The sequence below is a fragment of the Scophthalmus maximus genome, chromosome 10 (genome assembly GCF_022379125.1).
Source record: "Scophthalmus maximus strain ysfricsl-2021 chromosome 10, ASM2237912v1, whole genome shotgun sequence".
Lineage (NCBI taxonomy): Eukaryota > Metazoa > Chordata > Actinopteri > Pleuronectiformes > Scophthalmidae > Scophthalmus > Scophthalmus maximus.
The window spans coordinates 275,001-295,000 of record NC_061524.1 but is presented as its reverse complement, the minus strand read 5'-3'; the positions used below and the strand labels follow the sequence as shown (position 1 = coordinate 295,000).

The 20,000-nt window shown below is 46.8% G+C and overlaps 3 protein-coding genes across 10 annotated transcripts in view; 2 read left to right on the top strand and 1 right to left on the bottom strand.

The window, feature by feature from the left end:
• Positions 1 to 14,540, top strand: part of LOC118283992 — a 26,702-nt gene extending 12,162 nt beyond the window's left edge. For 2 of the 7 annotated variants that reach the window (XM_035606509.2, XM_035606507.2), the window contains exons 8-20: positions 1,345 to 1,527; positions 4,389 to 4,586; positions 4,671 to 4,751; positions 5,014 to 5,126; positions 5,272 to 5,330; positions 5,439 to 5,528; positions 8,019 to 8,062; positions 8,606 to 8,796; positions 8,893 to 8,963; positions 9,157 to 9,314; positions 9,422 to 9,566; positions 9,667 to 9,810; positions 10,995 to 14,540. In XM_035606509.2, coding sequence (XP_035462402.2) covers positions 1,345 to 1,527; positions 4,389 to 4,586; positions 4,671 to 4,751; positions 5,014 to 5,126; positions 5,272 to 5,330; positions 5,439 to 5,528; positions 8,019 to 8,062; positions 8,606 to 8,796; positions 8,893 to 8,963; positions 9,157 to 9,314; positions 9,422 to 9,566; positions 9,667 to 9,810; positions 10,995 to 11,288 — 1,771 coding nt within the window. In that variant the 3' untranslated portion in view covers positions 11,289 to 14,540. Of the gene's footprint in view, positions 1 to 1,344; positions 1,528 to 4,388; positions 4,587 to 4,670; positions 4,752 to 5,013; positions 5,127 to 5,271; positions 5,331 to 5,438; positions 5,529 to 6,382; positions 7,612 to 8,018; positions 8,063 to 8,605; positions 8,797 to 8,892; positions 8,964 to 9,156; positions 9,315 to 9,421; positions 9,567 to 9,666; positions 9,811 to 10,994 lie in introns of those variants that run through there. The other 5 variants (XR_004784738.2, XR_004784737.2, XR_004784736.2 and 2 more) reach the window with 5 other exon arrangements.
• A 687-nt stretch (positions 14,541 to 15,227) lies between these two features.
• LOC118283998 (elongation of very long chain fatty acids protein 6-like) lies at positions 15,228 to 18,438 on the top strand. Its single transcript, XM_035606530.2, has 4 exons — positions 15,228 to 15,511; positions 16,446 to 16,577; positions 16,916 to 17,067; positions 17,285 to 18,438. The coding sequence occupies exons 1-4, from the start codon at positions 15,387 to 15,389 to the stop codon at positions 17,716 to 17,718; spliced, it is 843 nt and encodes a 280-aa protein (XP_035462423.2). The 5' UTR covers positions 15,228 to 15,386; the 3' UTR covers positions 17,719 to 18,438.
• Positions 18,439 to 18,494: 56 nt separating this feature from the next.
• aifm2 (apoptosis inducing factor mitochondria associated 2) overlaps positions 18,495 to 20,000 on the bottom strand; it is a 3,622-nt gene continuing 2,116 nt past the window's right edge. For both annotated transcript variants that reach the window (XM_035606529.2, XM_035606528.2), the window contains exons 4-9: positions 19,786 to 19,905; positions 19,599 to 19,691; positions 19,416 to 19,524; positions 19,192 to 19,344; positions 18,772 to 18,975; positions 18,495 to 18,697 (exon numbers count right to left, since the gene is read on the bottom strand). In XM_035606529.2, coding sequence (XP_035462422.1) covers positions 18,546 to 18,697; positions 18,772 to 18,975; positions 19,192 to 19,344; positions 19,416 to 19,524; positions 19,599 to 19,691; positions 19,786 to 19,905 — 831 coding nt within the window. In that variant the 3' untranslated portion in view covers positions 18,495 to 18,545. The remainder of the gene's footprint in view (positions 18,698 to 18,771; positions 18,976 to 19,191; positions 19,345 to 19,415; positions 19,525 to 19,598; positions 19,692 to 19,785; positions 19,906 to 20,000) is intronic.

Genomic DNA, 20,000 nt, shown 5'->3' with positions numbered 1-20,000 from the left:
GGATCACACACACACACACACAGACACACACAGTTGTATCAGCCTATAGAGGGAAATTCCAGATGGATTCCTTCAGCCAGCGATTGGAAGGAAAGACCTCCCACTCCTGTCAGAAAACCAGAGACGCTCCCTGAAAACCAACTCTGAAATCTTTTCACTGAATCCTCCTCCTCCTCTTCATTCATGTGAATCTTTTCCATCTGTTGTCTGGGTGTGCTGACCTCTGACCTCTGACCCCTGACCACTGACCTGCTTTCACTCTGTGTGAGTTCTGTCTGTAACTGTGTCGACTCAGCTCCGTGATTCTTCATGGACTCAGTGTCAGTGTGTTGTTCTGTTCTGTTCTATAATCAATATATATATCAAAGGTTCTTCTCGTTAGACAAAGAGATTCTTCTGAAGTCTTGTCTGCCGAACATCAATTCAAAAGACAAAGATTCATTTTCCAACGATCCAGGACAAAGAAGAAAAAAACAGATTTTCAGTTTAGCTGTAAATAGAGTCGTAGTTTTCAGTTTTTATACAAGTTTAAATTCCGTTTAGTCGAGTTGATGCTGTTTTATTAAAACAAGCTCAGTACAAGACCAAACTAATTTATATATTATAATTTTTATTCCTTTTTTAAAAAGACTTAAAACCTAATAACTTTTATTTTGCTTCTAATAAAACTTTTCATAACAAAAGATGCAGTAAAATTAAATAAAAAACTTTTTTTTCAATAAATAAAATAAAGACAGAAACGTTTCATGTTTCAAAACCATGTTTGAGAGTTCATATTTTATGAGTTCAGAAGTTTGACTTCTCTAAGTTTTATTCGTCCTGGTTTGATTAAATGCTGAAAATCAAATATGCAGCTTGTTATTTGTGGAAATTAAAAAAAGATAGAACGCTTTCAGGAGTGAGAGGAAGGTGAGAGGAGACAAAGAGAGGAAGAGGGGAAGGAGAGGACAGAGGGAGGACGAGGAGGAGGAGTGGGGGAGGGGCGTCCCGCGTCAAACGGGGGAGGAAGCACATACCTCCTTCGCCTCAGTGGAGGAAAATAACCCAGCTGATGGACGAGAGGGCAGGAGGAGACGGAGAGAAAGTTGTGTGGTGAAGTTGTTCAGGGAGAAGCCGGCGGCAAATAAAGAGAAGAATAAAGAAAGAGGGGGAGGAGGAGGAGGAAGGAGCTGACCGATCGGTGAAGAGGAAATGTTCACCAGACGAAGGAGGACAAGTGAAAACACACGGATCCGAGCGGAGGAGACGATCTTCACCAGACAGGAAACTGACACAGCCTGATGATGTCGCTGGTCCTGTTCCTATGATGTCATCAGACCACTGACATCACTCCGTTTCCCCCAGTAACGCCTCCTCAGACCCGAGGTGTCGATGTGGATGTTGTTCGATTGGCGGCTGCTGTCGGCCACAGGCTGGGCGTGAGAGTGGGCGGGGCCACGTCACCATGGCGAGCTACCTGCTGTGCTGGGGGGGCGGGGCTCTGGAGGACAGGTACATGTACGCCCCTCCCTACCCAGCCGTGTACAGGTGAGTCTGGAGAAGTTTTAAAACGCTTTGAATTCAATTTCCCTTTGGGGTGGGGGTAGGTCCTTGGAAGTTTTTGAAAAGCCTGGAATGTTCTTCTTGCTCTGCTACCGCCGGGAACGTCAGTGACGTCAGGAGATGACGTCAACATCATTGGTTCATGATGTTCAAACAGATTATTATTTATTTTTTTATGGATACATCACAAACACTAGAGGGCGCTCTGACAAAGAGGAAAGTTATTTGAAATAAATGGTGATTATTTCCATTATGGATTTCTTTACATCTGTGGTTTTCAGTGATGGTAGACAATCTCAGGGGAGTTGTTAGGTTCTGGCACACAGCAAAGAGCCAGGGGCTCGAGAGTGGAGCCCTGTGGAACTCCACAACAAAATAGCTTGAAGCTGCAGTGTGTAATATTTAGAAGAACTTATTCACAGAAATTTAATATATTGTCCATTACTCTGTTCATATATGATTAAATATAGTTCATGAGGTGGACTGACCTCCGTGTGAGTCTCCATGTTTCTACTACGTGATGAATACGGTTGTTGAACTAAACGCTCCAGAATATGTCGCATTCGCATACAATTTTCAGACGCTGCTGGAAACCGGAAATGGAATCGGTGGTGCACCGCCATAAAGTGTCCCGTCGGTCGCTCAGTTGGTTGCGGTTTTTGCAAGATGGCGCCAGAAAATTTAAAAAATGACACACTGGAGCTTTAAACTAGGACTCTGCAGCGTGAAACTCAAAGACAGAAACTGTGTCTGAGTCTGACCAGAGGAAAATGTGTGTTGATGTTGTGGTCAGTGTGTTGGTGTGTGTTGTTGTGGTCAGCTGACGGACACACCCTGGATAATAACAGTTTCTCTCTCTCTATATTTGTTTCTGCTTTTTCCTCTTTTCAGTCTTTTGATGTCACTCGTGTTTTTCTCTCTGACGTTCCGTCTCCATCTGTCATCTCTGACTTGTGGTGAAGAGTTTTCCTCTGACCCGTGGATTGAACTGGTCTTATTTCAGATACTTCTTCTGTTTTCATTTGTCTCTCCTTCGATGAAAGTGAATCAGATATTTGGGATCATGTTCCAGCTCCGTCTGGTCTGAAGTTGTAACAGAAGACTAAAAGTTTCCTGTACAACTGAGCAGCAGATGGTTTTACATGGTCCCTGTATTTACTACACAGCGATGACACACTAGACACAGATCGGAGGTGGAGCGGCCCCAGTGGCTGCTGGGTAAAAGACACATGAGTTTCCTGGCGTCGTGCTGAGTGAAGTTCCCCGGCTGCTGCTGCTGCTGCTGCTGCTGCTGCTGCTGATGATGTTATTTCTGTCCTGGACGAACGACTCGTGTTGGCGGAGGAAGAACAGAAACATCCGCAGTCACACTCAGTCACTCCTGTCTGGTCCACGCAGCAGGAAACGCCTCACGCTCCCGGCGAGGCCGCCGCCCACCGAGGATCTACATCCGCCTCACGCTCCCGGCGAGGCCGCTGCCACCGAGGATCTACATCCGCCTCACGCTCCCGGCGAGGTCGCCGCCCACCGAGGATACTCACAGGTGTGATGGACAGTCCATCATGCTGCAGCGCCCCCTGTGGCCGTTTGTTAAATAGCACATATCTCTGGGCCACATTCTACATGAATCTGCTCTTCGTGGACGAGTCTTTCCCCAGAAAAACAGAAAACTTAGGAGGTCTGGTTGTCCAGAGTCACACAGGCTCATCACCACAGAGTCTCATGGTGATGGAGAGGTCGTCGGTCGTCGGTTGTCTGGTCGGTTGTTTGTCTGTCAGCAGGATGAAATCTCCTTAACAGATTTCCAGTGAACTTTGTGGATGATGGAACATGGAGCAAGAAAGAATCCATGAAATGTTGTAGTGGATCTGGACAAAGGGGTGGAGCCAGGAATGCCTTGCGTTATGATACAGTGATATTTAATGAGTCCCTCCTTTAAGGAACCTGATCTCCTGTATGACGAGGTCCATGTTGAACAGGGAAGCTGGAGCTCACGAAGGGAAGTTCAACCACTTCCCACTTTCTTACTCTCGGTCACACTCTGACATCACTTCCTGTTCATGGTTAGTTTTCACTTTTAAAAGTCACTGATTCAAACCGAGGTTGCTGACGGACGTCTGATGGAGAACGGACTGGTTCCTGCAGCACCGACGACAGAGAGGTGCGTTAAATTCGGGTCGGTGACATGAGAGTCGATGAGCTAGTATTGATGCTGAGAGTGAACAGAAACTCCAAGGTTCTAAATAGACTCAGACTGAGGCAACACGCTCAGACTCACTCATGAATGAACATATGGAAATATTCTCAGTGTAGATGATGAAGCTGTTTGACCGTCTGAACGATGTCAAAATAAGAGTTTGTCTTTTATTCGCCAGTGAAATGAAAAAATTAGAACAGGCATAAACAAGAGATATAAAAAAACATGAGTGAATGTATATAAAGACAGTAGTAATTGTGGAGTGGAGTTGTGGTGTCGACGCCCACACACGCTCTCGACCAATCCTGAGTCAGTGTCAGCTGCCAATCATCACTCAGCCCCGTTTTTATATCATCAAAGAACTGATGAGAAACAAAGTGATCAGAAACATGAACATATGAACAAACATCTGTGATAAGAACGACCTCACATGACATGTAGGGGGCGGGGCTTATGACCTGTACTGCATATATATTTAGTCTGTATAATGAGGAAACATGATAATAACCTGATCATTTCTTTTCTCAGCGTCTGATTGGTTCTGTTTTCAGGAGGAACAGGAAGTGAAGCCTCTCGTCAGTTTACAGAACAAAGAAAAAGGATGTGAGAGTCCTGAGATAACACTGTGTGTGTATGTGTGTTTTGTCAGGGAGCGTCTGGTGAACCGGCCTCCCGAGCTGCTGTACCCGCAGGCCGACGTGGCGGAGCGCCTGGCGCTCGGTTGCAGCGACGATGCGTTGGCCAACGGCACCAAGGCCGACCTGCAGGCCGCCAAGCGTCTCGCCAAGCGCCTGTACCACCTGGACGGCTTCAGGAAGTCTGACGTGGCCCGACACCTCGGCAAGAAGTGGGTGTCCGGTGGCGTCCGGTGGTGTGTTCACGTGTCTTGTGCTTCAGCAGGTTTGTCTGACGTGTGTTTGTGTGTCTGCAGTAACGAGTTCAGCCAGAAGGTGGCGGAGGAATATCTGAGAAATTTTAACTTCACCGGTCTGACCATCGACCAGGCGCTCAGGTCAGTTCACCCCCTCATTTGAGACAGGAGATGATTTATTACAGATGTTTTTATTATCCGTCAATGAAACTGGTCTGATGCAGAATGTGTCATCTGAGCTACTGGAGGCTTTTAATGTGAAAGATACAGGAAGTAGAGTTTCTCTGACAGACTGGAGGAGGAGACCAACCACAGAGCTGAAAGAGAGGGAACTGATCACGTGACTGAGACTGATGAAGTGTTGTTGTTGTTGTCGTTGCCGTTGCCGTTGCCGTGGCTGCAGGTCGTTCCTGGGACACTTTGCTCTGATTGGAGAAACTCAGGAGAGAGAGAGAGTCCTCGCTCACTTCTCCAGGAGATACAGACGATGTAACTCTGAGAGAGTGAACACTGAAGGTACCTGTCTGTCTCTCTCACCTGTCTCTCTCTCACCTGTCTGTCTCTCACCTGTGTGTCTGTCTGTCTGTCTGCCTGACTGCTTACTTGTCAGTCTAACCTGTCTGTCTCTCACCTGTCTCTCTCTCACCTGTCTGTCTCTCAGACAGCGTCCACACTCTGACCTGTGCCGTGATGCTGCTGAACTCTGACCTTCATGGAAACGTGAGTCGGATTTTATCTTTGACTTTCTTCTGTTTGTGACAAAAGTTTTGTTTTTAACTAATAAGTGTGTGTGTGTGTGTGTGTGTGTGTGTGTGTGCGCGTGTGCAGAACGTGGGGAAGAGGATGTCCTGCAGTCAGTTCGTCTCCAACCTGGAAGGTCTGAACGATGGGAAAGACTTTCCTAAAGATCTGCTAAAGGTACGACACACACACACACACACACACACACATACACAGAGACACACACACACACACACACACACACAGAGAGACACACACACACACACACACACACACACACACACACAGAGACACACACACACACACACACACACAGAGAGACACACACACACACACACACACACAGAGTCGCGTCCATATTTACATTCAGCTCTGTGAATCCTCACATGATTGGCAGTTCTGAGGAGCACGGGGGGCGGGCTGAAGCTCCTGTCCTTGCGCTCTGATTGGCTGCTGCAGCTGAGAGAAAATGCGCAGTGAGAGAGAGAGGGGGAGGGAGAGGAGGGGCGAGCGAGCAACAGTCCTCCACAGTTCAGAGTCTCGGTGGAGAGAAGAGGAAAAAAAGAGGTGAAGAAGAGGAGGAGTGAGCTCACCTGGCGGAGGACGACAACCACGAGCAGAGAAGAAGAAGAAGAAGAAGAGGAGGAGGAGGAGTGAGCTCACCTGACGGAGGACAACGACACTGAGCGGAGGAGGAGAAGAAGAAGAAGAAGAGGAGTGGGGGTAAAGTTGGAGGACGAAGACGATTCTCTCTCTCATTTTTTGTTCTTGTGCAACAGGAGAAACTCTCTCTCTCTCTCTAAACACGTCATCACTTCATCCCCCCTCCCCTCCTCCTCCTCTCTTCCGTCAGGAAGAAGCTGACGTCAGTTTTGGGGTGCTGTCTCTCTCTCGCTCCCCCTCTCTCCCTCTGTCTCTCTCTCTCTCTCTCTGTCTGCGTGTGTGGATGTGCTCGCTCGCCCCTGCCTCCCTGTTTTTCCTCGTCTCTGTTTGGGATGTGAAGCTGCTGATGTGTTTCCTCCGTCACGCAGATTAAGCTGCAGTCCGGGGATTCTCCTCCATCATCATCACCTCCTCCTTCGTCACCCCCCCATCCTCCTCCTCCTCCTCCTCCTCCTCTGCACCAGGACGTTCAACAACAACAACAGAAGAAGATCAGAGTTTTTTTTGCTATGGATTTTTTTTGGCAGATTGTTTGTGTCGTTGTTCTGAGCTGATGGATTTCACATCATCACGTCTCTGAGCCGCTGATGGATTAGACTCTAACACACACTCACACACACACACACACACTCAGTGAAGGAGTGTGTGTCAACGTGACGCTCTGACCTGTTTGATGATACTTGAACAGGAAGCGACGCTCGACTGGAACATTAATTCTCGTGACAGATTTGAACTGGATTCATTCAAAGGGGGGAGAATCAATAATTTTAACAACAATCCTGAGAAGAATATAGATTTTTCTCTGTATTTTACTGTAATAATATTTAATGTTAAACTTTCATCTTGTACAGTTATTAACTTATTCATGTGAGAAAAACAGTGGAAATTATAGCTTTAACTGTAAATCACATTTGCGGGTATGAATAATATCTTGATATAAGTATTATCACAGTGTTTATTATAAACTTCCACATTAAATCATGACATCGTTTACTGTGATAAAAATATTCTGACTTTGAGGCTTTAAACTAAATCAGAAAGATTATAAAAACATAACTCTGAATATCTTTTACTTCCTAATTGTTATTACAACTAATATCAGAGTTATTGATCAGTAACAGCTGATTAATCTTTATCAGTAATTATCTTCTTTTCTCTGATTGTTGTGATTTTTGTTGAAATCTTTTAGTTTTCACTTTGAATGTGACGAAACAGAATCTGTAGATAAACCATAAGGAGGCGGAGTCTCGTTGTTTCCCTGGTTTCGCCTCCGAGCAGCTGCTGTGATTTTATACATAATGAATCGAGCTGGATCCATAATGCATCAGGCCGAGCTCTGAGGACACGATCAATCGCAACCAGCCGTCATCACACTCTCTCTATTTTAAACCTCCTCGTCTGAGGAGCGTCATGTTTCCTTGTTTTTCTGGACCAGAATCTAAAGTTAGTGACGAGAGGAATCACGTCTGAGTTCCTGTGACGTTGAAGAGACTGAATCACTTCTGCTCAAAGTGAAACATCTGTTGAGGGGGGTTTGTGTTGCGTTCAGGGGCAGTCCGTGGATCTGCTCTTTATCCTTAAGACTCTGAACGATCCGATCGTCCGGACGATGATCGGCGTCAACAGCATCCACTCCTCGGGCCGCGTGCGGTCCAGGTCGCTCTGCTCGGTCCGGAGCGGGCGGGACTCGAGGGACACCGACCCGTTCAGGTACCCCAGAACCCCCCGCTCCCGCTCCCTCAAACCGCTGGCGTTCCCCGACCTGCTGGGAAAAACCCAGGACGGACAGCAGCACCTGCACAGTCGCAAGAAGAAGGTAGAACCACCAGAACCTGTCACATGTTACTGACCAGGAGGCATAGATCGTCTGTATATACAGTCACTGCACGCACACACACACACACACACATACACACACACAGAAACACACATAGAAACACACGCACACAGAAACACACACAGAAATAGACACACACCCTCTCTGACTCTGTTGTGTCTCCTCAGTCTCTCTACAGTTCCATCAAGAACGAGAAGCTGCAGTGGACCATGTGAGTTCCTCTCAACGTGTGAACCATCACACTGTGTGTGGGTGTGTGTGTGTGTGTCTGTGTGTGTCTGTGCTGCCCTGACTCCCATATTTAAGCCTCTGTTGCCATGGCAACTGCTTCTTTCCTCTTTGTAATTACAGGTCAGCATCCCAACGCCCATGCTTTACTGTGGATGCACACAGACACACACACACACACACACACACACACACACACACACACAGGCGTCTTGTTAGTGTTAAGCATCTGTCCTCCCTCAGACATTTGAAAAACAAAAGGAAATGAAATGTTGAAATAAGATGATGACACACACTGACTTTATATTTTATATATATATATATATATATATATATACACACGTATTACAACAACAAACTCACTGGCCCCTCTGGGCTTCCGTAGTCAAATGTCCTGAAAAAATAACTTTTGTTAAAAAGACAAACTGTTGTTGAGACCATGGTCAGAGACTCTGAGAGGAAGTGAGGTCACGGTGCGTTCACTGAACCTGACCGTCGTCTTTCTCGTCTTCTCTCTTGTCTGAAGCGACGAAGAGGAGCTGAGGAAGTCGATGTCGGAGCTGGCCGACGTCCGAACAGACTCCGCCTCCCACACCATGAAACGACTGGGGACCGGAGGGAACCCGCTGGTGGGCGTGGCCCAGCAGGTCGACGGCGAGCTCTACAAGAACGGCTTCCTGGTCCGCAAGGTCCACGCCGACCCCGACGGAAAGAGAAGTATGTGTGAATCTGATGAGACGAGGTCAAGACGGTTCTTTGGTCTCACATTAACTTGTGATGTAATCATTTCCCATGATGCCTTGTTTGTCGCAGCGCCGCGGGGAAAGAGGGGCTGGAAGTCTTTCTACGCGATGCTGAAGGGCCTGGTGCTCTACCTGCAGAAGGTAAACACATGAACTTCATTTCCCAGCAGCCTCTTTGTCTCACACACACCACGCCGGTATATTTTTTAAGACTGATGTTGGGCCAGAGACGGAACCGATCAGTTTAGATATAAGCTCTGAACGTTTAACGACTTTCACTGAATTGAACAAAGAGAAGAAACCTACAGCCAGCTGCTCTGTGATTGGCCGACAGGACGAGTACCGCGCTGAGCGAGACTTGACGGAGGAGGACGTGAAGAACGCCGTGTCCATCCATCACTCTCTGGCCATGAGGGCGGCCGACTACAGCAAGAGGCCCAACGTGTTCTACCTGCGGACGGCCGACTGGAGGGTGTTCCTGTTCCAGGCTCCGTGAGATTCTCTTATTCTTTACGCTTCTGGTTCTGGTTCTGGTGCGGACACCTGAGGCCTCAGCTGTGTCACATGTCCCTGACGTCCTCTCCGTGTTCTTCCCGTAGGAACGCCGAACAGATGCAGTCGTGGATCACGCGCATCAACGTGGTGGCGGCCATGTTCTCGGCTCCGCCTTTCCCGGCGGCGATCGGCTCTCAGAAGAGATTCAGTCGCCCTCTGCTGCCGGGATCCAACACCAAACTGTCGCAGGTACAGACGACGGAGGGTCGCTGGGGTTTCTGGGTAAACTCACAGGGATACGAACGGGAAACGACACAAACTCCCAGAATCCTTTGCTTTGTCTCGATAGGAGGAGCAGGTGAAGTCTCACGAGAGCCGCTTCAGGGCGGTTTCCTCCGAGCAGGCTGAGCTCACGGCCTCGCCGCTGGACCGCAAGGTCAGAGGTCGTGAGTTGGAGGAGCAGAAACTCCGACAGGAATATCTGGAGTTTGAGGTGACGACAAGAAAACTCACTGCTCATTGGTTCAGGCTCATTTTTCTGTTTTTGTATTTTTGATAGTTCTCAGATGATGAGATGACAAAACAAAAGGTTTTGAATTTAGATATAAGTTACAACTTCAGATTTTCACTAAACAGTTATTCAAATTAATTCACGAAAACGTTGAAAAATAATAATCAGTTTCATCTTTAACATTATTTATTGTTTTAATCTTATTTTAGCTCAAAATACAACATTCTACAGTATACTACAGTATACTTCAATATACTACAGTATACTACAATATATTACGGTATACTACAATATACTTCAATATACTACAGTGTACTACAATATATTACGGTATACTACAATATACTTCAGCATACTTCAATATACTACAGTGTACTACAATATATTACGGTATACTACAATATACTTCAGCATACTTCAATATACTACAGTGTACTACAGTATACTCCAACATTCTACAGTATACTACAATACACTACAGTATACTACAACATTCTACAGTATACTATAATATACTACATTATACTTCAATATCCTACAATATACTACAGTATCATCGTGTGTAAATGTGATCGTCAGTTCGATGTGTTTCATGTTTCTTGTGGAGTCTGAGCTCAGACTTCATCTCCTTCTGCTCGTCTTCATCATAAACTGTCGCTGATTCAGTCTGTGGTGTCTTAACACACACACACACATCCACGTACACACACACACACACAGACACACACACTCACACACGCTCACACACTTTCAGGAACAGAACTCTATGATGAGCTGCTGCTCGTTTTCTGAACCTTCCTCCAGTTTCCTGGTTGTTTCTGTGAAAATCCGTTGAGTGTTTGATATTATATATTATTATACTGTATATAACAACAAATATGAAATGATAAATATAATCATATCACTGTGTCTAAGTGCAGATGAATAGTCGACTACAACAATAAAAACAAACGTGGGGGTTTATGCTAAGCTAGGCTAGCTGGGCCCTCCTGTTTAATGTCTTTATGCTAAGCTAACAGCAGCTGGCCACTGGTTTGTTGTTCTTCAGAGAGACTCTGACTCGTCGCCCTGTGATGTCACATTGTCAAAGGTCGAACCTGTGACATCACTGATACGCACCTGCCTGTGACATCACTAACCGTCTCCTTCTCTGACATCCTGGACAGAAAACCCGTTACGGTACGTACGCCATGCTGCTGCGGGCCAAGCAGTCGAGCGGAGACGAGGACCTGGCGACCTTCGAGTCACGACTGTTCGACGACGGCGGCCTGCAGAGGGCGCACTCCAGCCCCACGCTGCCTCAGGACGCCGCCAACAAGGAGAAGATCCGGTGCACTAAGACGTCGAAGAGCCTGAAGGTCACATCGTCTTCGTCGCCCTCAACCACGAAGAGCAGCAGCAGGAAGAAGAACGGGAACGAGCCGCACCAACAGAGCGGCCACCAGGAGGAGGCGCCGTAAGGCGGCGACCGTCAGCACAGAGCATCATGGGTAGCAGGCTGACGTCCTCCGTTAAACCTTTTTCTGTTAAACCTCAGTCGGATTGCGATTGGCTGAGCCGAGCGGAGGCGTTCAAGGTCTGGAGACGCTCGTCACTGAGCAGGAAGCAGCTGAAGACGACTGCTGAGTTTTACAACAAAAGCTTTATATTCTGTTCGAACTTCATTTCAGGGACAAAGTTTCAACATCAACAACTATTGAGTTTGACACCAGAACAAATCCAGAACCTTTCTGGATCTTCCAGGAGCCTGCAGGAGGGTCCTTGAGGACCCTCCAGGATCCTCACGGACCCTCCAGGACCTTCCAGGACCTTCCAGGACCCTCCAGGACCTTCCAGGACCCTCCAGGACCGTCCGGGTTCAGGTCTTGTTTGTTGGTACTTCTATGTTTCTCTGTCAGAGATACTGACCTCCTGCGTCGCTATCGCTCTGCTTCTCCTAGCGACCGAATGGTGAGCAGGTTGCCATGCCAACCACACATGACAGACACAGTGCGTGGGAGTGTTGCCGCAGCGACCAAGAAAGGTGGGGGGGTGAGACTAACTCCCCAGAACAAACTAACAGACGAACAGAAAAAAAACTCCCCCCCTGTGTGTGTGTGTGTGTGTGTGTGTGTGTGTGTGTGTGTGTGTGTGTGTGTGTGTGTGTGTGTGTGTGTGTGTGTGTGTGTGTGTGTTTGGTGCGCGTGTGTGTGTGCGTGGACGGAGGTTCATCAGTGACCAAACTACTGAGCGACAAGTTCTGAGAATCTGAACAATGAAGGAAATTAAGTCTAAAAGTCACAATAAACAATATGAACTGAAACTTTAATATTCAAAACCTGTAAAATAAAACATACTATAGAATATTGTATAAACACAGGAAGTGACTGACATCAGCTCATATTAATTATGATCTTTATGTTTGATAAACATCCAGAAAAACAGGGTAGTTATTTTGAATGTTGATGAATCTTCTGATCATTTTGTCATAAGTCTGGACCAACGAGCTGAAACGCGTGAAATCATCAGATCAATGAATCGATGTGTCTGATCGATCTGAACTTCTCTCTCAGTAGTTTTGTCTTTAACTTCTGACGTTTTCTCTCTGATGCTGGAAATTGAATATTGTTTGAATCTGTCCGTGTAAAGTTCATGTAAAGTGATTAATGATCAGTTTATTGATCCATCGATCGATCGGAGGAAGTTGTTTGATCATGTGATCATCCTCTGTCTTCATGCAGCTGATCTGGATGCAGTGACGTCCTGCTGCCACCGGGGGTCAGTGTCCGAGTCGCTCAGCTTTGAGCAGAAAGATCAGTGACATTGAAAAAAGTTGAATCATATTAAAACAAAATAAAGTGAAAATAGTGACATCACAAATTAAAAACTGTTTCAACTACACATCAGATTCTCACATTTGAGAAACTGAAGCATTAAATATTTTATTATATTATTTAAATTATTATTTAATATAATATTAGTCTTGAAAATGACAAATAATTCATCGATTATCAAAAAACACTTTGATCGATTAATCGTATCCTGTAAAAAACTGAGCAGTGACGGACATCGGACACCGGTTGGCGTCGGCCACCGGGCGGGTGGCGTCAGACAGCGAGACACCACCAGGTGGCGTCAGAGAGCAGCTGCTCGTTTGTAGAGTTCATGGTTCCTTTTTTTTAATGAAAGATCCTCACAGTTTTTTTTTATTAATATTGATTTTAGTTCAAAAACAATCGTCAACCTTTTCCATGAAAAATAAAATGGTTAATGGAACCTTGTTAATCCTGAACGATAATCTTGATTCACATGATCTGAATCTGGAGTCAGATCATGTGAATCCAGACGCTCGTGTTTCTGCTGTAAATCTCTTCAGAACAGAAAAGATTTTTCTTTTCATTGGTTCATTTCTCTGACTAATCTGATCGATCGGTCGTTCACTGTTAGAAGATGATATTTCTCCAGACTCCTCGATTCTGTTTGTAACTTGAAAGTAAATCAAAACTTGACCTTTGACTTTAAAGACCTCGTGCTCAACGCCTCTGGAAGGAGGAGCAGAGACGACGTCATCATCTCCTCGTCCACGTCAGTCGAGGAGGAGACGTCGGGTTTGACCTTCGCTGGGCAGTTTGACCTTCGCTGGGCAGTTTGACCTTCGCTGATCAGTTTGACCTTCGCTGATCGGTTTGACCTTCGCTGGGCAGTTTGACCTTCGCTGATCGGTTTGACCTTTGCTGATCGGTTTGACCTTTGCTGGGCGGTTTGACCTTCGCTGATCGGTTTGACCTTCGCTGATCGGTTTGACCTTTGCTGATCGGTTTGACCTTTGCTGGGCGGTTTGACCTTCGCTGATCGGTTTGACCTTCGCTGATCGGTTTGACCTTTGCTGATCGGTTTGACATTTGCTGGGCGGTTTGAACTTCGCTGATCGGTTTGACCTTCGCTGATCGGTTTGACCTTTGCTGATCGGTTTGACCTTTGCTGGGCGGTTTGACCTTTGCTGGGCAGTTTGAACTTCGCTGATCGGTTTGACCTTCGCTGATCGGTTTGACCTTTGCTGGGCAGTTTGACCTTCGCTGATCGGTTTGACCTTCGCTGAGTCATATTTACTCACATATCCGGTAACATTGTGTATTTTCTCTGCGACGTGACGCCGAGGAGGAGTTTGTCTGAAAGCCTGATCCTTGTAAATAAAGTTTTTGTCAGAAGGCATATTGTCGTTGTGTGGCTCGTCGCAGCGTCGCTGAGCTTCAGGAATCGTCGGCTCCTAAACGTTCGAGTGAAATCTGATTTATTTATTCTGTTGGTAGTCGTTTCCTGACCGACAAGTTTCTGTGATTCATTTTTTTGGGGCTTCACTGCGACAGGAATGTTCGACCGCTGTACGTACTCTCCACTTCCTGTAAATACTCTCCACTTCCTGTACATACTGTCCACTTCCTGTACATACTGTCCACTTCCTGTGAGGTTCTGGTCGTAATGAAACTTTGACCCCGTTTACACCTGATGTTCAAATGTATCAGATGACACGGGAAGCAGCTGAGGAGTGAAGAGGAGAAGAAGCTTCACTTCTTCTTCTTCGTCTGAGACGTGAACTGGAGTCACTCACCTGTCGACACCAGGTGTGAACGTGATCGGATCAGATTTGGTTCCAGGTGTAAACTGAGTCATAAAACGTGTTTGTGTCACTTTTGAGGCGTAGAGACAAAAATAAATTCGATTTAAAAACAGAACAAGCGTGAAACTCATTTTTACTCAGTTTGATGAAACTCGACACTGAAGCTTCTGTTTCGATTATTTGCTGATGAAATATCAATAATTTCCAGACTGTCAGTGGAATAAATCAAATGTACGTAAATGAAAACTGCAAGTTGATGATCATCAGGTGGCGACGTGATGAAACATTAATATAATACCTGACATCAAACTCAACGTTAGTCTGTGATTGAAGGTGAAATTAATAAAAGGAGAAAACAAAAAGCTAAATCCAGCTCAGGTTGTCGTCGGATCAGAAGAATCTTTATTACATAACATCTGGTTTAAAGCATAATTTTTTAAATATATTTTTTAAAATCTAAATCTCCCTTAAAGGACATGGAAGACATTTTCTGCTAAATAAGAAAACAATTTGACGAGTTGGTTCTAAATAAATGAAAAATCCCAATAATGAACTTTCCAAAACTTCATAACAACATTAACACAATAAAACCTTTGTTTTAAACAAATAATGTTATTAAAATAAAAGACATCGATATTAAATGTCAACATTTATTCTGAACAGATTTTCTGTCTCAATTTAAGTTTTATTTTTAACTTTTTATTTTGTCTCTTTTATTTTATTTTCAAAATCAAATCAAATCTCTGTTTTAACTTTTTCAGTTTCGACTGAATCAGAGTTTTCCTCTGGCGACTCATCACATGAAAACATGAATGAAACAGGTGTTTCCTCGAGGCCCCGCCCCCTGATGACGGGCTTTAATTAGACAGGTGAGACAGGTGAGGCAGCATCAGTCTCTCCGGGACACGGACACGATCCTTCCTCCTCCTCCTCCTCCTCCTCTCGCTCCTCACGCACCGACATGAACTTCACCGGGACCGGGACCGGGTTCGGGTCCGGGACCGACTCGCTGCTGCCGCTGACCGAGTTCAGCTTCGAGCGGCGGTTCGACGACACCGGAGCGATCCGCTGGATGAAGGAGAACTGGTGAGTTCTGATTCTGAACATTCTAAAGATTCTTCTTCTGACCTTTGACTTCAAACTGCAACATCGCTCTCTAAAACAGCGTCGCTTCGTTCCGAACTCCGTTGAAAAACAAACTTATTTTCAACTCAATCTGTCGTCGGAAAACGCAGCTGCTGTGTAATGTAAAGTGGAAGGTGGAGTCGGGATGCCCGAGTCCCGGCTGTTGTTTCGGCATCAATCCAGTAAATCCACCAACTCTCGTGAGGACGCACTTCCACCTGAACCGGTTCGGTCGACACCAACCCGCTGCGCCTCGCACCGACCGAGCGCGGCCAGCAGGCGGCGCCACAGCGGTGATCTGTTCAAACATCTGCGGGTTCTGTCGGAAGAAAGTGCATTTTTGGAGTGGTTTTTTTTGCCAAGCATAGAAATCAATGTTAGTTATTTAGAAAAAGAATTTACTTTACGAAGTCTGGAGTCGATAATGTACAGAAAAGATAAAAAACCTTAAAATCGTCTGATTTCTGGAGGAGGTTCTGTTCATTCGGAGAAGCACAGATTTGTAAAAACACACACACACACACACACACACACTCGGGATCACGTGGAGCCCCGGGACAGAGACGATCCGGTCCAAGCGGTTCAACCGGTGACTCACACATTCCAGCCCCGCCCACATTCCAGCCACGCCCACAGCTGGTGACGAAACATCATCACCTCAAATATGCGCGGAAATATTTGAGCTGCTGAGAAACAGTTTCTGTGAACGATCAGTTTGTATCAATATGAATCAGTTTAATATTATCACAAGATATGACACATTAAGTCATATTCATCTTCAGCTTATTGTTTGTTCTTTTATTTAAAATTTAAAAAAAACAAGATAATATAAAGTGTCTCATGATGTCATCATGTGTGTATCATCAATATGATATTTAATGTTTTGTCTCTTCAGGAACAAGTCGTTCGTGTTTTGTGCTCTTTACGCCGCCCTGGTGTTCGCGGGTCAGAACTACATGAGGCCTCGACCCAAACTGAACCTGCGGCGACCGCTCGTCCTCTGGTCACTGAGCCTGGCTCTGTTCAGGTAACACACACACACACTCACCTGGACACACACTCACCTGGACACACACACACACACACACACACACTCACCTGGACACACACACACACACACACACACACACACACACACACACACACCTGGACACACACACACACACACACACACACACACACACACACACAGCCAGTTAGCAGCTCGGGCGTGTTTGGTTTCACTGCAGTGGCCCGGGTGGCGACGGGCGTGTTTGTTTTGATTTGAGGCGCGACTTCGCCTGTGAGAACAAAACGCAGCCGACAGGTCGTCATGGAAACACAAACCTGTTTCTGTTCTCATGGTTCTGTTCTCTCTGTGCTCAGCATCATCGGTTCGGTGCGAACCGGTTCTTACATGTTCCACGTTCTGAGCAGCAGCGGCTTCAGACAGTCGGTCTGTGATCAGAGCTTCTACATCGGACCGGTCAGCAAGTTCTGGGCCTACGCCTTCGTCCTGAGCAAAGCTCCGGAGCTCGGTGGGTTCCGACACATTCCTCTGGTTCTATGTTCCTGTTTATTACGTTTGTGTGTGTGTGTTGACGCTCTCTCTCTCTCTCTGTGTGTGTGTGTGTGTGTGTGTGTGTGTGTGTGTGTGTGTGTGTGTGTGTGTGTGTGTGTGTGTGTGTGTGTGTGTGTGTGTGTGTGTGTGTGTGTGTGTGTGTGTGTGTGTGTGTGTGTGTGTGTGTGTTGCAGGCGACACAGCGTTCATCGTGCTCAGGAAGCAGAAGCTGCTCTTCCTCCACTGGTACCACCACATCACAGTTCTGCTCTACTCCTGGTTCTCCTACAAGGACCTGGTCGCAGGCGGCGGCTGGTTCATGACCATGAACTACACGGTGCACGCGCTCATGTACAGCTACTACGCGGCACGCGCCGCCGGCCTGCGCGTGCCGCGGCCCTTCGCCGTGCTGATCACCAGCGCTCAGATTACCCAGATGGCCATGGGGCTGACGGTGTGCGTGCTGGTGTACGGCTGGATGCCGCAGGGCGACTGTCCGTCACGCGTCGACAACATCGTGTGGGCGTCGCTCATGTACCTGAGCTACCTGCTGCTCTTCTCCAACTTCTTCTACCAGACGTACCTGCGTCACCGCGACGACGACGCCCGGACGCACAAGAGCGAGTAGGACGTCCGATGAACCGATCGATCATCAGAACATCTGATCAGATTATTGATCCAGTGACTCAACACTCATTTTAACAAAGGTTCAAGCTTTCAACTTTTTAAAATCAAACTGACGTGAAAACTACAGCACGTTAAATGTCAGAGGTCAGTTACACGTTCACTCTCACACGCACGCACGGTCCAGCTGGCTCCGCCTCCTCCCACTGGCCCCGCCTCCTCGTCTCACCGGGTGTTTGACGACATTGTCCTTAAGATGATTTCACTCATAAAACCAAAGATGATTTTCACTATTTATCACTTATTGTATTTAATCGGATCAATACAAACATTGATTTATCATATTGATTATTTTCCTCTGAATCATGATGTGAACTTTCTGATCAAACAGGTGCTTTTATGTTATTAATCAATTGTTCCAGTTAAATTTCAGGTGGTTTGAAATGATTGACAGATGTCACCATGGAAACAGTTCCTTAAAGTATTTATTGGTTATTGTTACTGTATTGTTGAGACGTATGAAGGCTGCTGATTGGCTGCTGGACGAATTTCAACACGTTTTTATATTTATGTCTGGATCACACGGTGAAAATTTATCTTCATCGATCGTGTTCTCAGTGTTCGACTGTCTGAGTTCGACTCGTCACAGGAGACGAGTCACATGACGACAAACAAACGTCTGTAATAAAAAAAATATTTATGATAATAAAGAAACATTTTAATATTTTGTGCTTCATGAAGTTGTTTAAATAAAGTTGAAATGGCCAGAGACGGTATTAATAAAGTTTAAAGATTTTATTTTCATCAGCTCAAAAACAACTTGCGTGCGTGTCAGGGTTGTGTCTGCCTCATCTCCCTCCAGCTCTTCCACAGTAGCAGATCTCGACTCTTCCCGATGACGACAAGGCGTCGAGGTAATTTCAGTCCGTTGAACTGACCAACGCCGTCGTCTCGACCCATCGCCAGTAACATGGTGACGTTACCTAGCAACCACAATTACCATCAGCCAACACACCGCTCCACCAGGTGACTGACACAGACAGGTGTGTGTGTTCACCTGTGTGATACGACGTCAGCTCCTTCCCCCTCAGACTGTTGGCGATGTTGCTCACGGCGACGGCGGCGTGCAGCTGGGCGTGGTATGCCATCTTTGGCTCCTTGACGTCTGCGCAGTCGCCCACGGCGAAGACGTTGGAGAAACCGTGAACCTGCAGGTGCTTGTTGACCTTAAGGGCGCCGCCGTCGACCAGGGAGGCGGCGGCTTCAAACAGACATTCAGAGTGATTGACAGGAGAGCCGGCCAATGACTGTGTGTGTGTGTGTGTGTGTGTGTGTGTGTGTGTGTGTGTGTGTGTGTGTGTGTGTGTGTGTGTGTGTGTGTGTGTGTGTGTGTGTGTGTGTGTGTGTGTGTGTGTGTGTGTGTGTGTGTGTGTGTGTGTGTGTGTGTGTGTGTGTGTGCGTGCGTGCGCGCGCTCACAGAAGCTGGAGGCGTACGCGGTGGCGTTGACCTTGAGTCCGGTGCAGCAGATGATCAGGTCCGTTCTCAGAGTTTCTCCTCGCTCCGTCGTCACCGTCATGTTCTTCTGAGTGACGTTCAGCTGCAGCTGCGACAGGTCGCTGACCTTCTGACCTGGAACACGTCAGCAGTTCATTAAGAACCGGACAGAACCGGACAAAACCTCCCGTTGCAGGTGAACGTACCCAGCAGAAGCTCCACCCCTTTCTGCAGCAGAACCTCTTTGGCCTGTTGTCTCACGCTGGGCAGTAGCTCCGGGTCGGCCAGCGCGATTCTGGAGTGGATCAGAACCACCTGAGGTCCAGAGGTCAGAGTACATGATGGTGACACCAGGATGTGTTCAAAGGTCAAGGGTCAGTTGTCCTCACCCTCTTGTCTGGATACTCCGTCTTGATCTCAGCAGCCATCTCCACACCGGTCGACCCTCCGCCCACGACCAGCACCGAGTCTGCAGCCTGGACCTGCACACGCACGCACGCACGCACACACACAATGCTAACACACACATGCTTACACACTAGCCCCCTGCAGACCCTCCAGTATCCATCGCATCACCTGTTGGACGAAATCGTCGTACGCCTGCACGGCCGACTGATGCGACGCCTCCATGTTGAACTTCCCTGGAAACGGGCCGTCGGTGCCAGTGCACAGGATGAGATGAGAGAACTGCACTTCCTGTCGCACATTGATCACATTGATGAGTCACAGCGAGCGACTGGAGACCACCTCTCTGTGATGTAAAGTTTCTTAATATACAGACAGACAGACAG